Genomic DNA, 21,733 nt, shown 5'->3' with positions numbered 1-21,733 from the left:
GCATTTGTGAAAATTCAATAGCAATATAGAGTGGGAAAGCGGCCACTGCAGTAGACACTGCAGTAAATAAAACATCTGTCTTGTCCAGGACAGGAGTCTATGGAGAATGGTGCGTCATAGCCAATCAGAGCAACAGTAGGCAAACAAGCCGTTTGACACCCGGGCCTGCCATCATTCACTTTGAACTGGACTGTCTCTCTACAGACAGTAGCAACTGCGCGACTTTCGATCATTAGAACGCATTCTCCAAAACCACAAAATATTTCTGCAAATATGATGGGAGTCCTCTTACATTTGGGAACTTTACAGTCCTATTGATCAAACAACCATGAAAAGGTAGACGCTCTCTCCCTCAGTTATGCACATCAACAAGATCAACAACTAATGCTAGCCAGATTGAGATGAGCTAAAATCTAATGAGGGAACATTGCACTGATGAACGATAAGGAATAGTCAGTCACCTGCTCGTCCTTCTGCAGCTTGCCCGCCAAAACATGCTAGTCCTAGCAGTAGCCTATGAAAAGCGATATGAGGGGGAAAACTCAGTACTCACCCACTTCTCCAATGACATGACATCCTCCCAGCAGCTAGCTAAGGTTAGGCTCTGTGTTTTTAGCTCGCTAAATAAATAGCTAGCCCAGGGGTGTAAAACTCATTCAGCGAACGGTCCATAATTGAAAATACTATGAAATTGCGAGCCAGATTTTTATACCGTCCACTTACAGTATGTGCCTTCAGAAAGTATTCACACCCCTTCTTTTTCCACATTTTGTTGTATTACAGCCTGAATATTTAAAAAATAAAACATAAAAATATCCATTTGAGCATGGTGAAGTTATTAATTACACTTTGGATGGTGTATCACTACACCCAGTCACTACAAAGATACAGGCGTCATTCCTAACGCAGTTGCCGGTCAGGAAGGAAACCGCTCAGGGATTTTACCACGGCCAATGGTGACTTTAAAACATTCACAGTTTAATGGCTGTGATAGGAAAAAACTGAGGATAGATCAACAACATTGCAGTTACGCCAGAATACTAACCTAATTGACAGAGTGAACAGAAGGAAGCCTTTACAAAATACAAATATTCCATAACATGCATCCTGTTTGTAACAAGGCACTAAAGTAATAAAAATAAAAAAAATGGGCAAACAATTCATTTTTTGTCCTGAATACAAAGTGTTATGTTCGGGGTAAATCCAATACAACACATTACTGAGTAACACTCTCCATAGTGTCAAGCATAGTGGTTGGTGGCTGCACCATGTTATGGGTATGCTTGTAATCATTAAGGCCTGGGATGTTCTTCAGGATAAAAAAAATCAAAATGGAATGTAGCTAAGCACAGGCAAAATCCTAGAGGAAAACCTGGTTCAGTCAGCTTTCCACCAGACACTGAGATGAATTCACCTTTCAACAGGACAATAACCCAAAACACCAGGACAAATCTACACTGGATTTGCTTGCCAAGAATACAGTGAATGTTCCTGAGTGTTCGAGTTACAGTTTTGACTTAAATCTACTTGAAAATGTATGTCAAGACCTGAAAGTTGTTGCCTAGCAATGTTCAAGAAAGAATTTGAAAGCGCTTTAATTATTTTGAAAATAATAATGTTGCACAATCCAGGTGTGGAAAGCTCTTAGAGACTTACCTAGAAAGACTCACAGCTGGAATCGCTGCCAAAGGGGCTTCAACAAAGTATTGACCCAGGGGTGAGATATTTCTGTATTTCATTTTCGATAAAAATGCTCAAAACATAAAAATGCTACTTTGTCATTATGAGGTGTGTAGATGGGTGTGTAGATGAGAAGAAATCAATTGAATCCATTTTGAATTCCGCCGGGAACGCAACAATATGTGGAATAAGTCAAGGGGTGTGAATACTTCCTGAAGGCACTGTACATAGGATGCTGAACATAACATTTTAACATATTAAGACAAAACAAGAGATATATAATATTTCCCCAGCCATCGCGTCTATGCTTGCAGATGTACATAATATGCTGCGACCCTAATCAAAGAGTATTTAATAACTCCAAATAACAAAAAACGGAGCTACTGATAGGTTGTTGTAGACTTAAAACACTGCATGGCTCACTGGTGCGATTGAATGCAGCATTAGTGTATGGTGCACTCAAAATGTATTGTAGTTGAGTAGCCAGTCTAGGCTACTGCTCAAATGTTGCTGTAATAGGCCAACATGTTTCTCCTTTGCATGATGTTATGTTGCAGGTTTTGTTATTTGGTTAATTATTGTCAAGCTTTAAAAACCAAAGCCAAACTGCAACATTTTAGTAACCTAGCTAAGACTGTGGCATGTGTCGGTACGCTTTCCCTCCGCTGTGCGCTGTAAACGGGACACATGAAAGCAGCGCAATTGAAGTGGAATCCACCGATGAGAGCCCATTAGACAATGTCAATTCCACTTTAAGGAACTCATACTATTGTGTAAGCCATATTAAAGCTGCAATATATAACTTTTTGGGCGATCTGACCAAATCTACATAGAAATGTGAGTTATAGATCTGTAATTTTACTTTCGATGGTACAATGATTCTCTACACAATACTTTCTTGTTTTGTCACAAACTGAAATTAGGCGAACTATTCACATTTCAGTAAACGAGGAAATGGCGGATCAATTCCTTCATAATGCATTTTAAAGCTACAAAAGTGTCAGTGCTCAACCTTAATATGTGTTGTCAATATAACAGAACAGATTAACCTGGATGACATTTACTCTCACGGGTGGCCAAAAATAACTATCTGAACGCCACACCCCTTGTCTTCTAATCTGACCCGGTGGATCATAGCTCAATAACCCAGCATCAACAACCCAACTTAAAAAAACAATTGGTTGTTTGTGAACCAATTGGCTGTGTCAAAATAACCCAACATGTTCTGGTCAAAATTTATCCAAATTGGGTTGTTTTTAACCCAGCACTTTTTAGTGTAGGCCTACATAACAAGCACTGGTACTAAATAACTTCAACAAAAGGAAAGATGTCCAAGGCTTTAGTTCAAAGGTTGTGTATGTGTAAAGGAGGTTGTTCTTATGTTCTGTGGTTCAGCTTTCATTCCTGGCCAATAATTACTCATTTCTATGTTAATATGTGGTATGTGTACCTAACAATACACGTGCATAGAATGATGTGTGTGTGTGTGTGTGTGTGTGTGTGTGTGTGCGTGTGTGTGCATATTTTGTGAGTAAGCTTCTCCTAGTCCATCAGACTGTCAGAGCTGTCCCAGGAATTATGTCTCCACTGTGACATCTCACAAAGGAGGGGAAAACGGTCTACTGGTTTCACTCTTTCTCTCAATCTCATTCCTTCTCACTCTCCACCCCCTTTCTCCCTTCCTCTCTTTCACCTGAGGACAAACCCAGGAGTTAATCAGAGCTGACTGTTCTCCTGCACCATGTCAATTAAATCCACCACTGCTGCATCCATACTATGAAGACAACCCTACCGCTGCTCAGCTCAGAGCACTCCTAGTGGTGAAACTGGGGAACTGACTGACTATACCCATCTGAGAGCACTCCTAGTGGTGAAACTGGGGAACTGTCTCCAGCTGAGCACACACCCTTTGTTTCCATGCAAGTCACCCGTGATACACAGTACCAGTCAAAAGTTTGGACACACCTAATCATTGCAGAGTTTTTCTTTATTTTTCTTATTTTCTACATTGTAGAAAATAATGAAAACATCAAAACTATGAAATAACACATGGAATCATGTAGTAACCCAAAAAAATGTCGGAACCAAAAAAAAAGTGTTAAACAAATCAAAATAGATTTTAGATTTTAGATTCTTCAAAGTTGCCACCCTTTGCCTTGATAACAGCCTTGCACACTCTTGGCATTTTCTCAACCAGCTTCATGAGGAAGTCATCTGGAATGCATTTCAATTAACAGGTGTGCGTTGTTAAAATTGAATGCGTTTGAGCCAATCAGTTGTGTTGTGACAAGGTAGGGGTGGTGTACAGAAGATAGCCTTATTTGGTAAAATACCAAGTCCATATTATGGCAATAACAGCTCAAATAAGCAAAGATAAATGACATTTCATCATTACTTTAAGACATGAAGGTCAGTCAATACGGAACATTTCAAGAAGTTTCTCCAAGTGCAGTCACAAAAAGGATCAAGCACTCTGATGAAACTGGCTCTCATGAGGACCACCACAGGAAAGGAAGACTCAGAGTTACCTCTGCAGCAGAGGACAAGTTAATTCGAGTAACCAGCCTCAGAAATTGCAGCGCAAATAAATGCTTCACAGAGTTCAAGTAACAGACACATCTCAACATCAACTGTTCAGAGAAGACTGCATGAATCAGGCATTCATGGTCGAATTGCTTGGGCCAGGAAACACGAGCAATGGACATTAGACCGGTGGAAATCTGTCATTTGGTCTGATGAGTCCAAATTTGTATCTTTGTGAGATGTAGAGAATGGTGAATGGATGATCTCTGCATGCGTGGTTCCCACCACGAAGCATGGAGCAGGAGGTGTGATGGTGCTTTGCTGGTGACACTGTCTGTGATTTATTTACATTTCAAGGTACACTTAACCAGCATGGCTACCACAGCATTCTGCAGCAATACGCCATCCCATCTGTGATGAAAGTGATGGAGTGCTGCATCAGATGACCTGGCCTCCACAATCACCTGACCTCAACCCAACTGAGATGGTTTGGGATGAGTTGAAAAGCAGCCAACAAGTGCTCAGCATATGTGGGCTCTCCTTCAAGTCTATTGGAAAAGCATTCCAGGTGAAGCTGGTTGAGAGAAGTCCAAGAGTGCGCAAAGCTGTCATCGAGCCAAAGGGTGGCTCCTATGAAGAATCTCAATCTATTTGTTTAACACTGTTTTTGGTTACTACATGATTCAAAACATGTTATTTCATAGTTTTGATGTCTTCACTATTATTCTACAATGTAGAAAATAGTAAAATAAATAACAAATTTGAAACAGTAGGTGTGTCCAAACCTTTGACTGGTACTGTAAGTCAGTATATCCATGTCTGAGGACGTCGGGAGATGACGTGGAAACAAGCCACTACAGGTAACAGTGAGTGCCGTTACCATCAAGTAGGTTTCAACGTTGTGGATGGGGATGTCGGATGGGTGTAAGCATCTGCCTCTGGTTCCGTTTGAGAAACATGGATGAACGTTTAATTCTTGTTGCGCTCTCTCCTGCCCATTGTATAGCAATTAAATATCATTAAAAAGGGATGGAAAGTGTAAACATATACATTTTCAAACTTATAGACAAATATTGAATCAGTCTAATATATTCCCTCTCCCAATCATTACTCCCTCTCTTCATCTCTCTCCTAACGGTCTCCTCTCTTCACCTGTCTCAGTAGAGATGGGGCTCTGGTCTGTCTCCGTCTCTCTGTGTCTCTGAGTCTCCTGCCTGTTCAAAGGGGGAGGTGATTACCCCTTCAAAGATAGTGAAGCATGCGTCAGATCAAAGCAGCGTAATGTAAGAGAGAGAGAGTAAAGCCATCCAGATCTACATCCAGCCCACACCCTTCTCTTTTCTCATTACACCGTTTCTCTCACCAGCCTGGTCTCATAGACTACACGTAACATAGGAAATGTAAAACCGGGATACAAACCACGTACAATATCTTATGTTTGGTATGGTTACATAAGGCAGATGGTTACTTAAGGCAAAAACAAAAGTAGTGGTGTTGGTCGGGTTGGATGGGTGGGTGTTTAACGCAAAATATAGCAACCCAAAGGTTGTGAGTTTGAATCTCATCACAACTTTTAGCTAATTAGCAACTTTTCAACTACTTACTACTTTTTAGCTACTTTGCAACTTATTAGTATGTTAGCTAACCATTCCCCTAACCTTAACCCTTTTAGCTAACTCCTAAACTTAACCCTAAGCTTAACTCCTAACCCTAACCCCTAGCCTAGATAACGTTAGCCAGCTAACTAACATTAGCCACCTAGTAACCTAGTTGGAATTTGTAACATATCATACATTTTGCAAATTCTGAACATATAATACTTATTGTATTCCATAACTTAACTTATGAAATGGGTGATGGACATCCACAGATTAATACATACCATTCAAACCTTAACATATCATACTAAATGGGATCCCTCGGATTTACGTACATAATAATACAAAATGCTCTGAGACCAAAATGCTCTCACACACAGGCCTTCTGAGGGGAGCAGAGCAGCCTTTGTGAAGGTGGAAGATAACAATGATCCCAAGAATGTGGGTATTCAAATGAACGCTAGGTGAGCTAGAATGTGGGTATTCAAATGAACGCTAGGTGAGCTAGAATGTGGGTGTTCAAATGAACGCTAGGTGAACTAGAATGTGGGTAATCAAATGAACGCTAGGTGAACTAGAATGTAGGTAATCAAATGAACGCTAGGTGAGCTAGAATGTGGGTAATTAAATGAACGCTAGGTGAGCTAGAATGTGGGTAATCAAATGAACGCTAGGTGAACTAGAATGTGGGTAATCAAATGAACGCTAGGTGAGCTAGAATGTGGGTAATCAAATGAACGCTAGGTGAGCTAGAATGTGGGTAATCAAATGAACGCTAGGTGAGCTAGAATGTGGGTAATCAAATGAACGCTAGGTGAGCTAGAATGTGGGGATTCAAATGAACGCTAGGTGAGCTAGAATGTGGGTAATCAAATGAACGCTAGGTGAGCTAGAATGTGGGTAATCAAATGAACACTAGGTGAGCGAGGGAGGGTGAGAAAACCCTTCGGGATTAATGCTTTTACTATTTAATAGTGTAAGGGATATCAAACCAGGTGATACATTTGGGGAATACTACTACTACTAATAATAATAACAATACTAACACACATTTTTTTTGTCTCAATTTCTGTTTCACTCCAGTCCAATGATACTGTGCTCCTTCTATGCTGTGCTGTGGTGATATCTAGGCAGGGAACTATCTTAGCGCTGCAGGCTAGGTAGATAGTTTCTGACTCTCTCTACTGTTGTGTAACACATGCCGGTGTTCTGATCAGTGTTCTGATCAGAACACCCGCAGACACGTTTGCATACAGTAGTTACCTCACTCTCTGTAAAGGGAGCATCATATGAACAGTGTTAACTTAACTTACACCTCCAGCAGCTCAATGAGGAGAACTAGATGAGGCTGCTGTGTGAGAAAAGGAGAGGAGGGGAGAAGAGAAGTGGAGAGGGGGAGAGAGAGAGGGGGGGGAGAGAGAGAGAGTTAGAGAAAGAGAGAGTGTGAGAGAGAGAAGAGCAGTGGAGAGAGAGAGAGTGTGAGAGAGAAGAGAGGTGGAGAGAGAGAGAAGAGAGGTGGAGAGAGAGAGAAGAGAGGTGGAGAGAGAGAAGAGGTGGAGCGAGAGAAGAGAGGTAGAGAGAGAGAGAGTTAGAGAAAGAGAGAGTGTGAGAGAGAGAAGAGCGGTGGAGAGAGAGAGAGAGAGTTAGAGAAAGAGAGAGTGTGAGAGAGAGAAGAGCAGTGGAGAGAGAGAGAGTTAGAGAAAGAGAACGAGTGAGAGAACATAAATGCAGCTTCAAAGGAAAAACACCTTTATTTGGCACTTTGTATGCAAGCAATTTTCAGTTACTGTTTCGCAGACACTGTTCCCTCACACAAAAGGGGGAGGTTTGTGACTCCTGTTAAGATGTGGTACGACAAATGAGAACATCTCGTTCTGTTTGGAAAGGAGAACTGGATTCAAGATCAATGAAGCATAGGACAATTATATGAGGAAAGATAAATACTGATGTAGTTTGGACAATAGTAAGGACAGAAAAATAGAGCAGATAAATAACGTTCACAGTAAATGTTACAGGTATTGGGTGTTAGGTGGACTAAGGACAACTTTTCCAAATTTGCAGTATCTTTTCCTCTCCCTATTTGGCCTGAAGTGACCATACTAACCTGTCATATCTCTAATGGTTCTCTGGCCAAAGAGGTTTTCCCATCAGTCATTTCATAATTGCTAGCCATTATTGCAAGAGCAAAGGCACACATCTATGAGTCAGAGTAGAGTGGCCATTTTTCAATTTCATTTTTCAATGGAAATTCACAATCATTCTATGAATCAGAGCATTATGAAAATAGACATCCATTAATGTCTACTTCTAAAAGACTAAACGTTCACTACAACTCAACATGCTAAAAGTACATGTTTTCTCCATAGCCTTCTTATTACAAACTCTGTGTTTCAATTGGGCTGGTGGGTAAGACGGTCCCTGGCCCTAGTCGAGCCAGAGGGGCATGGTAGTGGATGTAAATGACTAAGATGGCAGCGCAGGCCCACCCTAACATCCAACCCCATTACATTGAGGATCTGTCCCAAATGGCACTTTTTTTTTTTACCAGGGCCCTGGTCATAAGTAGTGCACAATACAGGAACTAGTGTGTCATTTGGGAAGCAGCCTTAGCCTCTGTAGGAGGCCTAAAACGACCCACTTTGGTTCCAGTAACAGGGTGGTAGAGTGGCTAATCTGGAAAGTAATAACAAGCATCCATCTCCTTTGACATCTGCTTAGAGAATGGAACGTCAAGGGGGAATATAGGCCTGTAGTTCAGTCCAAGAGCTACTACCACATTACGAGGAATTGCAGGTGCCCCTGTAACTGCTCACCAACACAGTTGATCATAGTTTATGTGTAGGAGATCAGAACGAACACCAAACATATGCATCATGTTGAACTAACGTCAGCTTAAGCAAGTTCCTATAGTTCACCGTTCCTTCAGGCCTCCATTCCTGTACCTTCCCGTGCTCTCCACCACCACACATTCCATTCACATTAGCAAGGCGGTCCCATAGTATCAGAGCAGATTTATTTGAATAAATGCCTCCATACCTTGTACTGTAAATCACTGAGATAATCAGGAAGTGGTACGTGTTATTAAAAAAACATTAAGTATGAAAAGTGTGAACATGAATGCTCTCACTAAGTCGCTCTGGATAAGAGCATTTGCTAAATTACTAATGACTAAAATGTGAATGTAGGCCTGTTTGGCTTTTGATATGATATTGTGATTGGGACAGGTTATGCCTGTGTCTGTCCTGGATCGTCGTGCATACCATTTTCAATTGCCATTTTCTGGGAGTCTTTTGGCTGGTACAATTTCAATCCCTTGTCTTCAGTAGAAACTATACAGCTGTAACAATAGGAGAGCGCTCATTCCACCCAAAACATGTTCCTGCAACACAAACACAAACAAAAGACACACACACACACACACACACACAAAACTAGATTGCTCCTGCATCTCTTGGAAAACTAGGTCGCTGTATTAATGTGTCTCGTGTGAGATGGGGTTTTCTTTGCCTGCAAAAGAACAATTTATCTTGTGGCCAGCCATTTGATGCACTGTACTCAGCTCACACTATGACCATGTTTGAGCAAAATGAAGGAAAATACCGACTACAAGGTTTCCTATGGGGGAAAAGGCAGTGCCATTATGTATGCACTAAGGTGTGTAACCCTGGTGCTGTGTAGTGCAGAGCTACGGCTGGAGAAACACACATCTCATACTCGCACACGGGTCGGAGGTGAGTCTTTCACAGCTCCACATAACGCATATTCAATGATTCCAGGTCCTGGTTGGATGTGGCGTGCAGCTTAATTAAAAACCAACAATTCTAAGAAAATGGGGTCATGGCTGACCCAGATCCTACAGTCTAAGCACTGCTATTACAACGGTATGACGTGTGTGAGCGTCTGTGTATGTGTATGTGTCAGAGAGAAAGAGTCTTTTGTGTGTGTGTGTGCGCGCGTATTTGAGCAGCTGTGGGACTGTGGAGGGAGTGTGTGAGAATGTGTGTGTGGCGTGCATACTGGGCTTCTGAGATATGAATAATTCAAAATAACCCAAGGCAGTGGTACACTGTGTGTGTGTGTGTGTGTGTGTGTGTGTGTGTGTGTGTGTGTGTGTGTGCGCGCGCGCGGGAGATAGAGAGATAGAGAAAGGAAAGAGGGAGAGAGAGCGTGTGAGAAAGCTTGAGTGTTGTAATAGCATGTGCTGTGGCCCTAATCCACAATGACAAAACTCAGACATCACACAACCAACAGACATGCAAACTTAAAGCTACTCATTCATAATAAATCAAAGAGAGAGAGAGAGAGCGATGGGGGGAGACATAGAGAGAGAGCGAGAGCGATGGGGGAGAGAGCACGAGAGCGAGAGAGAGAGCACGAGAGAGAGAGATGGGAGAGAGAGAGATGGAGAGAGAGAGGTGGGGAGAGAGAGAGATGGGGGGAGAGAGACAGAGAGAGCTGGAGAGCGAGAGCGATGGGGGAGAGAGCAGGAGAGCGAGAGATGGGAGAGAGAGAGCACGAGAGAGAGAGATGGGAGAGAGAGAGGTGGGGAGAGAGACAGAGAGAGAGCGGGAGCGATGGGGGAGAGAGCACGAGAGCGAGAGATGGGAGAGAGAGAGCACGAGAGCGAGAGATGGGAGAGAGAGAGCACGAGAGAGAGAGAGGTGGGGAGAGAGAGAGATGGGGAGGGAGAGAGAGAGAGATGGATGGGAAAGAGGGAGAGGGGAGAGAGAGATGGGGGAGAGATATGGGAGGGAGGGAGGGAGGGAGGGAGGGAGGGAGGGAGGGAGGGAGGGAGGGAGGGAGGGAGGGAGGGAGGGAGGGAGGGAGGGAGGGAGGGAGGGAGGGAGGGAGGGAAATATGGAGGTATGTCTCTTAGGGGATTAAAATAAAAATACTAAAAACAGAGAGAGAGAGATTGACCAGGCTTCTCCTTCCTTCCAGCAGAATGGAATCTCTGACTAATAGAATAACTATTCCCTGCTAGTCAATCACTGTGTTTCTGTACTGTCCAATAGCATATGTTTCACATGATCTTGCCTGACCAATCGAGATAAAGGAAAGAAAATGGTGTATCTTGATACGGTCTCTAGGAGGCCGGATGTGAGTCCTGGAACAAACATCTGTCATGGACAGTCATAAAAAAAGATATTATACTTAAATGTAGGGTTGCAAAGGGAGGGTATATTACTGGAAACTTTTGAAGTTTTACCAGTAAACTACCAGAATTATGGTAACTTTCAAGGATTATATGTAATTTATTACAAGACATCTAGTGGCCCTTTGGGGTAATTCAGATGATCAATACATGTCTGTAATTACAGTATCTCTTGCCCTCTGTGTGTTCTAATCACAAGTACAATATATAAAATATTCAAATCAGATGATTTTAAGATAAAAAATAGAATGACACAACGGGAAAACATCCTAAATGCTGCAAAACATCACCCAAAATATAAACCATCCATCTAGTGAATGTGTTTAATATGAGGCTTTCAGCATGAACTATGTTTCAACACACTTGTTTATTTTACTCTGTCAATGTATTTGTTTTGGTGCCAAACTGGTGGCAGTTGTGAAAAAAAGTCAATAGTTGGGAGAGTTCATTGAAAATAATGCCATTGATGATTTTCATTAATTAGTCTATTTTCTCTTGAAAGATATGGTCCATCCACTAAAAACTCAATATGAACACATTCATATAAAATGTTTACTATATATGCATTTTTTTGTATAAATGACCAAAGTCACCATTTTAAGAAATGGAACATAAATGATTCTGAGCTATTATCCACTGTAAAAAAACACTGCTATTGCTTTTGAATATTTTGTTGACCTAAAATGTTAAATGTAGAGATTCAGATTTAGATAGATTACCTGGTCACTTTAGTAAATTACCAGTAGCTTTGCAAACCTACTTAAATGCCACCACCAATTCCTGTAGCTGAACACTGTAATCAATAAATACCATTCACGCTTTCATATGTACGATGAGGGTTTCTATACAGAAGCATTATATATACACCCACATTGTTTACACTGAGCCAGAGACACTGGAGCCCAATTTTCCTCATAAAACTGCAGAACCACTTGGTAAGGCACCATTGAATTGAGTGTACGGTCCCAGAGGACTCATGGCCCCTGCCCGTCATTGGGCTGCTGAGACCCCGGTTCCATATTTAATACTAGCTGCTCAAGATGTTCGAGAAGGCCAAACCAGGGGGAAGTGTGAGACACCCTGGGGAAGAAAGAGGACTGGCTAGGACCCCAGAGAGATGTTTAACTCAACCATCTTCCATATTCCTCCTAGGTCACATCCATTATTAAACACTCACAAAGGCAAACGCGCGCCCGCACACACAGACACACAAGGCCACGTGCGCACACACATGCACGCACACACTCAACACAGGCACACAGCCGTGCGCAAGCACAGGCACACAGACACTTGACTACACTAAAAGAATAGTGTCCGATATCACTTTCTCATGCCCTAACGCTCCCCACATAAGAAATGTTCCATAACACACGGAATCTAGACACAAAGGGCATCTTTCAAGAACATCATGATATCAATAATTCAATCAGACAGTGGGTGCTACAGCCAAAAAGTAAAGAAAACCTTGCTGGGGTGTAAAATGTCATCTCTTTCTCTCACCACTCATTTTGGCTTGGCACGTCCTGAGCCCAAGTCACTGGGTTATCTGCAGCAAAGCCCATGTCATCGTGGGAGCTGGAGGATGATTGGTCAGACATGTGGGCGGGGATCACAGGTGGCCTATCATCTTCGATCATGACGGTGTCGTCCTGGGGCATGTTCACAGTCGGAGACAGCTGGTAGTTACCTGTGTGTGACCAGAGTGAAGGAGAGAGGAGGGAGCACATTAGACATGCACTGTTTCAGTTCAGCGGAACAAGCTAGCTAGCTAAGTTACACCAACATTGATCAAGGGAATTAGTTCACATTAGGGACATGATAGTAAGATGCCATGGAACCAGACATTTCGTACATCCAAAAGACCTGGGTTAGTTCTCCCATTTCAGTATTCCATCTCACATGAGAAAAGCCATTGTTCTAGACAGAAAACAAGTGTCCCAGTCCCATTGTGTTATTATGATCCAGTCCCCTTCTCCTGTCCAAGGACAGAGTCAGGGCACACACACACACACACACACACACACACACACACACTGATCTGTATTCTCCCAGGCCGAGCTAAGGCTTCACTGTGCTGCAGAGGAGAGGAGAGAGGCCACTTATCAGTTCATCTCAGAGTCAGGGTCAGCGGTGCAATCTACAGCCTAACCACCACTCACTGAGCAGGAGGATATCCATTTCCTGGAGAAGAGCCGTTACAATTCACCAATATAGGCTTGGTCCAAAATGGCACACTATTCCCAACAAAGTGTGTTACTTTTTACCTTATGAGACTATGACCCAGGGAATAGGACATCACTTCAGACGTAGCCATATATGCAGGCAGTTATAACAAAAAAATAACAAAACCAGAACTACACATATGCTTACCATTACAAAAAGCATTTGAGAGGATAAAAATAACACAAAATCCATAACTTCCTATGTATGTTGCTGAAAGTACATTTGTTTCCATTATCACAGGGTCATTTTGCAAATTTAGTAGCTTAAGAGCAATTGCAGGTAATTACAGAGGGGGGTGGGGGGGGGGGATATTTACCCTGGCCCTCTCCCAACAGTACTCTGAAATGCATTTTATTGCATCGTGCCTCAACAAATGACAAATGGATTTCACAGAAATGAATGACAACTTACAATGACAAATTAAATTATGTTGGCTGGATCTCATTTGGCTAAACGTGAGTTCTGATGAATTTCACAGAAGATTCATTTATAATAGCTGTCTCACTGATGTGTATATAAGGGACTACTTCTCATTTGACTCTTTTCTCAAGCCTCTTTTAATGATGGCGTTCATACTACACTGAAAAGTCAAAGTCGTTTTTAACATGTTTAGCTGTTTTTAATACAACCCAAAGCCTTGTCTGTTGGATACGAGGGACCACCACCGGCCCAAAAGGGACAAGGTATAATTTAATTCTCTGTGTAATTCAGGTCTAGGAGTTACCCTCGGGCCTTCAGATATGGGAAGTTAGTTAGACTTAACAGGAACTAATCAAATCAGCCTGGGAACTAATGCCAAGGTGATTAACACGACACCAAACGACCCCTTAGTTTCTTAAACAGAATCTGCATCTCCCAGTAAGGAGGGAGGAGTGTGTCGGTGGGTAGGTATGTTTGTGTGAGTCTGTTCATTAAGGTTTGAGGATGCAGTGTGCTCTGGGGAGACAAGGCAGACATTCTTTAAATATGATTACATGTTTTAAATAACAATATCATCTTAATATATGTTTGTTGTTGTATATCAGTGTGCCGCAAAGACAGAGAAGCCTGCTTCACTAAACATCATATTGATTAAAAAACACACACAGAACAAAGCAGGTGTCTGTTCCCGTCCAAGTATTTCCCATTCTGTCCCCTCTGGTCTTTTCTCAAGGCCTGAAACAACCACTGCAGGATCCCAGCCTCCCAGTTCCATTACTCTAGTCTATCAGAGTCGAGCCCATGCCCATCCTCATTTCCACAGCACAGCACGCATCGCCCCGTGTCACTCCTCACTTCCCTACCTTCTAATGGAGGAGTTGGTTACCACCACCTTGCATCATCGCTTCAAAGATCCACTTTTAATAACAAGTACAGACATGCCTGGATTGGAGAGAGAGTGTGTTCTTCAAAACACCTTTATCTAAATCTGTCTATTACGGACCGACATAGTCCAACTACCTCTCAGTCTCACGTCAGAATTACACATTCATCCGAAATCTTAAGTTTAGGCATAAAAATACAAATACACTTTATTTAACTAGGCAAATCAGTTAAGAACACATTCCTATTTACAATGACGGCCTACCCCGGCCAAAACCTAACCCGGACGACGCTCACATCCTGTTGTGATACAGCCTGGAATCTAACCATTGGTCTATAGGGACGCCTCTAGCACTGAGATGCAGTGCCTTAGACCGCTGCGCCACTCGGGAGCCCTGAACTCTGATTGGTTAAGGTTAGGGTTAAGGTTAGGGATAGGCTTAAAACAAAAATCTCAAAAACAACTTTCTATCACTGGATTCAAACGGGCAACTTTTGGAATCAGAGGCAGATGCGTAAGCCCATCCACCGTGCTCGTCGACAACGCCATTGCAAAACCAAAACCTACTTGGTAACAGCGCTCAATGCTGCCTCCAGTGGCCAACTTCCACTTCATCTCCCTGCGTCCTCAGACATGGATGGATGTTGAATACTGAATTGTATCATGGGTGACCTGGCTGCATTTTCACATATGTATACACATACCACACGTGCACAAATAAGCATATGCAACATACACGCACGCAAGCACGCACACAGACACTAACAAGCGGACACACACACACACAGTCTCCCTTTTGTTACTTCCCTTACATTTCAAGCAAAACAACCTTGTTATAATGCGTTCCAATTTTCCCTTCATGGTTTTTACAGAGCAGCACAGTTCACAGAGAACGCGGTTTTAATTGGATGCATGGCCACGCTTCCCTCCTCCTCCTCCGCCTGAAACAATTCCATCCAGCACCCCTTGACACAAGTGCTGAGCTCTCCAGATGAGGAGCATTTAGTGGCATTCTGTTTCCTTCTGGTAAACACACGCCGAGCACTGGACAGGTAGCCAGGACGACTCAGACCCAACGACCGGCACTTTGAAAGGTGAGAATAATTAACAGGGAAATGCAGCGATGGCTTGTCTGCTTTCGTCGTCTAGATAATTAGCATGAGAGGAAAATTACAAATTACATTCCCTCTACCTGTTGCTGCAGAGACAAGAACCGCCCCCAGTGAATAATTACAGCTGCCGCGTTAACAATGAGGAAAGAAAAAGCAATCGCCTCAGAGTGGATAGATGGTTAACGAGTGAAAAAGCCTTCTGATTTCCTAAAATAGGCTGAGAAGAGGAAACGGGGAGGAAGAGAGAAACGACTGGGGCTTGAACATAAAAGAACAGAGAAGCGTGCACCAAGAGCAGGTACTTAACTGCCACTGTCTGTGCTGTCTTGTTCATTTATAATGAGCAGTAACAGCATAGGCCTGGCACATGCAGTACTTTAATGCCTGGGTCGTGTTCATTAGCCAACAAACATAAGAAAATGGGCTAAAAGAGGAAGGGACTTACTGACATAGAAATCCAATAAGAAAGCGTAATTTCCTTTGCTACATTATACCATAATGAGTATGACCCTATACTGCCATCTTTTTAACCCAGCGTCCTCACAGCTGGGAGCTCTGGGATAGGAAGCTGGCACATCACTTCCTGCTGATGTGTGTGTGTGTCACTATAGAAGGGCACTGGGTGGTGGGAGGTGTTAGTTAGCGTAGCGACAGATCACTGAGACACTTCCTTTGACACTTGCCTGGAACCATTAGCCAGTCAGTGTCAGAGCACAGAGCAGGAGGGAACAGAGGCTGCGGGGAGGCCTGAAGGCTAGGAGGGAGGGGACATTCAACAGTAATGGTAACTATGGCTGATATGATAGATTTTTGTTCACTTTTAGTCCTTAATGATGGTGCCAAATGACATATAACAAGCTCTTTTGATTATCTGACATGAGCATATTTTTAGAGTTTGCCTTTAAACCTACTTGGATAAGACATTGTTACTAGAATGGGATTACTATTATCCTGTTATTAATCGGCAGGGTTTCTTCATTACCACAATTATATGTTATTTACTGATCCACTAATGCCGAAATATTGAAGTTATGGCCAAGAAACTCCAGACTCTCTATCCGGGCCCAAAAAAATGTGCATGAAACCCACACAACAAACATCAGCTAAGCAAACACAAAATGCTTTTGTTTTGGGGAGTTCAGGAACCAGAAAATAGGCAGCATCCCAAATGGCACCCTATTCCCTTTATAGTGCACTACCTATGACCAGGGCCCATGTGTCAAAGGGAGTGCACTATATGGGCAATAGGGTGCCATTTGGGATACATCAACATACTGTAATATCACGATGCCTGAAAAAGAGCCAGTTCGGTCAGTCACGCTCATATCCTGTAGACATTTAATCAAGGTCACTTGGAGATAAAATTAATAAATAAATATTTCCCCCATTATGGTTAATGTTTGCCAGACTGTGCTTCCTGTTACTATTAACAAGGGCTTGTTTGAATTAGAAACTGCCCCTTTAGTTGAATGCCCCAATATGACCCACTCACACAGTTCCCGTCAGTTTGCTGGCAGCAGCAGGATCCAATCTCCTTAACTCCAGTACTGTAGCCTTTGTCAGTTAGAAGTAAATCCAGCCTAGGCTATATACCCTCCAGCCGCAATACAAACATACCCTTACTGCCTAACTGCATGGGTGAGCTGTGAGCAGTGGGACCATACCCTTACTGCATGGGTGAGCTGTGAGCAGTGGTACCATACCCTTACTGCATGGGTGAGCTGTGAGCAGTGGTACCATAACCTTACTGCATGGGTGAGCTGTGAGCAGTGGAACCATACCCTTACTGCCTAACTGCATGGGTGAGCTGTGAGCAGTGGTACCATAGCCTTACTGCCTAACTGCATGGGTGATTTGTGAGCAGTGGGACCATAGCCTTACTGCCTAACTGCATGGGTGAGCTGTGAGCAGTGGTACCATACCCTTACTGCCTAACTGCATGGGTGAGCTGTGAGCAGTGGGACCATACCCTTACTGCCTAACTGCATGGGTGAGCTGTGAGCAGTGGTACCATACCCTTACTGCCTAACTGCATGGGTGAGCTGTGAGCAGTGGGACCATACCCTTACTGCCTAACTGCATGGGTGAGCTGTGAGCAGTGGTACCATACCCTTACTGCCTAACTGCATGGGTGAGCTGTGAGCAGTGGTACCATACCCTTACTGCCTAACTGCATGGGTGAGCTGTGAGCAGTGGGACCATACCCTTACTGCCTAACTGCATGGGTGAGCTGTGAGCAGTGGTACCATACCCTTACTGCCATACAATAACACACATAACCTAGCTGCATGGGCTGAGCAGTGGTACCATGGATATGGACACAGTGGCCTACACCTCCCACTGCACCATACAATAACAAACAGAACCTAGCTGCATGGGCTGAGCAGTGGTACCATGGATATGGACACAGTGGCCTACACCTCCCACTGCACCATACAATAACAAACAGAACCTAGCTGCATGGGCTGAGCAGTGGTACCATGGATATGGACACAGTGGCCTACACCTCCCACTGCACCATACAATATCAAACAGAACCTAGCTGCATGGGCTGAGCAGTGGTACCATCAGGCCTACTCTCCCACTTCCCCATACAATACAATAACAAACATAACCTAGCTGCCTTGCTACATGGGGTGAATTAGTGAACAGCGGTACTGTGGTGCCAGGCCTATACTGCCCCCACACAATATCAAGCAGAACCTAGCTACATGGGGTAAAGCAGTGAACAGTGGTACCATGGTACCCGGGCTGTGGGTCGTGTACAAAGTGGCGCTAGACTCCAAGCTGTGTCCTACTGCAACACCCCCCCCCCCCCCCCCCCCCTCTGCGGACCTCAGATAAATAACCTAAGAGGGGGAAAGGGTTTCCAGGAAGGAACGCAACAACAGTGCCTGTTTCAGAGCAACACTGCGGGAGATGGCTTTGAACTTGAAGTCCCCAGTCGTCATACAATGAAAACCTGTTGCCACGGATGTGTTTTAGTCAGATTGAGCATGTAGCTATGTGATATAAGGTCTGGCTGGCCATGTGACCGCCGGCTTTGCAGCTGGGAAGCAGCTGTTTGATGGTTGTTGAGATGGGACTCATGCACACGCGCGCACACACACACACACACACACACACACACACACACACACACACACACACAGAGTGGTTAGTCCTATAGGTGTAATGGCATGCTTTGAGATAAATTACTAGTCACATTCGGCTGAATAGAACACTGTAGAGTTGCACAGGCAGGAAGGAGAGATAAATGGAGGAAGGAAGGGATGGAAAAAAGAACGGTCACTCCTTCATCCAAAAGAAGATGGAGAGAGTCAGAGAGCCATTTTGGTGCACATCGCCTCAGTTCTTAGCCTCCCTAGCAACAGAGCCTGCCTCTGTGAGGGCCAATCCAAAGTATTAAACCCAGAGAGAGGGGTGGAGCCATTTCCAGAGTCAGGGCCATGGCCATGCTAGAGCAGGGTGTTGAGACGGGAGCTCTCAGAGCTAAGAGGCCACCTGGACACATTCATCTGAGAGGAAGGAAGAGGAGTGCTCACTTTCAGCCATAGATCATTGAGTCGGAGGTGAGAGGTCACACTAATAGCTCTAATTCATCCTCCCATCCTCTCGTTTCAGAGCATCACCCATTCAGAAGGCTAATCTGACACTCTGGCCCTATTGATCGGGCTGGAGATCTTTACCAGATCCATACTGGTTAACAATATCAGGGCCAATACACAAACTGGAGCAGGTAATCACCTTAAATACACACTGGCAAAACGAGACCTGGGTTAGACAATGTTTTCTGGTCATTTCCACTATGTTTAAACCAGAAACAGCTCTACCCACTCGGTCAATTGAATTGACTGGAGTGTTTGGCTAGATTGGATTTGTTGATGTTGTCGTTTGATCCCTGCCACTCTGTTTTCTGTCTGTTTCTCCCATGTCTGATGTATCTAGTACAGACTAAAACACTGCTATTACAAGCGTTTGAATTGTAAAAAACTGACCAAGCAGGCAAGGTTCATGTTTCACAGAAAGCAACAACAACAAAAAGTGTCACATGCAGATGAAATCGATCATCCTTGGGGCATAATATCAAAATGTTTTCGTATCGGCGATGTCAGGCTATTAAAAGTGGGCGGGGCAGTCTAGTCGCACACGTACCCATCCCAGCCTTTAAATGCCTTTAGCCTTTAAATGCCAACTTCATTATGTGTCTTTTAAACACACCTCAACCTTTTCACACCAGACACAGGCTGAAGGGAGCTAGCTCAAACAAGGTACAGAACATCCAAGCAGGGATAGGTAGAACCTTTTCATCATTTAAATATACTCAAAACTTTCTCCCGAACTTCTCAGAGCAGTGCAGGTCGACCACAGTGAAGATGATGCTAGAAATGAGCCTGAATGTGTGTGTGTGTGTATGTTCCATGTCGGTGTTCCAGTGTGTTCCACTCCTAAATGACACAACCCTCCTACAATCGTCACACCAAGTGAAGCTGAAGGAAAGGAATAATGACTTAGATAACACATGTCAGTCTCACAGGTGGGCCACATCTGCTAGGGATTGATATTCCCTCTCTCTCTCCCTCTCCCTCTCTCGTGATTGATTCAGACTCTCAGCTCAGATGATGGTCCCTTCATTACTTCTATTATCTCTCATCAAAAATCCATCTGCTCGCTGACACGCCCCACACATTAACATTATAACATTACCATCCACTGTACTGTTAAACGTGGGCGGACGCACACAGAACTCATTAAAGAAAGTTTCTTAATCATTTCTCTATAACAAACCGGTAAAGAATTTAAGCACTTAAGTAAATTAGATGGGCATGGACTGTTTGAGATAAGTGACTAGATGTCACTATATGACTACACACTGAGTGTACAAACCATTAGGAACATTCTTTCCATGATATAGTCCAGGTGTAGATGAATGGGAGGAGACATGTTAAAGAAGGATGTTTAAGCCTTGAGACAATTGAGACATGGATTGTGTGTGTGCCATTCAGAGGGTGGATGGACAAGACCAAATACTTAAGTGCCTTTGAACGGGGTATGGTAGTAGGTGCCAGGCGCACCAGTCTGAGTGTGTCAAGAACTGCAACGCTGCTGGGTTTTTCACAGTCAACAGTTTCCCATGTGTATCAAGAATGAAGTCAACATGGGCCAGCATCTATGTGAAACACTTTAGACACCTTGTAGTCTATGTCCCGACAAATTGAGGCTGTTCTGAGGGAAAAAGGGGGTGCAACTCAATATTAGGAAGGTGTGCTTAATATTTTGTACACTCAGTGTATTTTCTGTGGAGTGAAAAAATGTGATTCATACACTCATTTTCTTGAAATAAAACCAGTATGCTGCAGGTGCCTGAAGCCAGAACATTATATACACTCTCTACTGTATGAATCCTAGTTACTTTTCTCAGGTAGGCTACTGTAGGTATATTATTAGCATGGCTCAGGAAGTCTCTATACGGCACATAAATGGAAGGTCATGCTATCTCATTTCCTGGCTTGATGAATGTGCACAGAGGGGATGAAGAGGATGACACTGCTAGATCTATAAAAAAGCCCCAGCGCAGTGTGAGTCAAACATTGTCAAGCCCTGGGAAGATGTCCTGCGTGTGTGTTTGCGAGTGTGTGTGTGTGTATTTGCGCGTGTGTGCATGTAAGAGAGGGAGAGAGATAGACAAACGGGGGTCGCCGCCCTCCGTCAGAGTCCATTACTCAACAGGGTCTAAAGGACTAGAGACACACAGGACCTCCATAAGACTTCCACAGGGAGCGGGGGGAGGGACCGTAGAAATATAATAATAATTATGTTAATGCATTGATGAACATGGGAGGACAGTGATGGTACACACAAACACACCCTCCGTCCTTCCATCCCTATTCCTTTGGTGACCGTGTTTAACAGGGTTTCAGTCGGATACTCTGTCAAACAGCACATCCAGCGCTGGTCCGCGGGGCCTCAATTTTCGACCACAGTGCGACTTCCTGCTCCTAGCTGGACTTTCAATCAGGAGAGTGGAAGGCACCGCCAGAGAGGAGGCTAATGACTTTAGATTCAACCAGGCCCCTTCATTATTATGTCATAATGTTCTTCTTCTTCACTTTCCTCTTTTTCCTTTATTCTCTCATTT

General features: G+C 43.6%; 1 protein-coding gene across 4 annotated transcripts in view; it reads right to left on the bottom strand.

Moving 5' to 3' along the window:
- LOC110535542 (partitioning defective 3 homolog) overlaps positions 1-21,733 on the bottom strand; it is a 542,091-nt gene that overhangs the window by 194,249 nt on the left and 326,109 nt on the right. For all 4 annotated transcript variants that reach the window (XM_036935238.1, XM_036935240.1, XM_036935237.1 and 1 more), the window contains exon 15: positions 12,457-12,643. In XM_036935238.1, the coding sequence (XP_036791133.1) occupies positions 12,457-12,643 (187 nt within the window). The remainder of the gene's footprint in view (positions 1-12,456; positions 12,644-21,733) is intronic.

This window comes from Oncorhynchus mykiss, chromosome 11, assembly GCF_013265735.2.
Source record: "Oncorhynchus mykiss isolate Arlee chromosome 11, USDA_OmykA_1.1, whole genome shotgun sequence".
In the NCBI taxonomy this organism is placed as follows: Eukaryota; Metazoa; Chordata; class Actinopteri; order Salmoniformes; family Salmonidae; genus Oncorhynchus; species Oncorhynchus mykiss.
The sequence above is the reverse complement of the archived record's forward strand: the minus strand, read 5'-3'. Positions and strand labels throughout refer to the sequence as shown.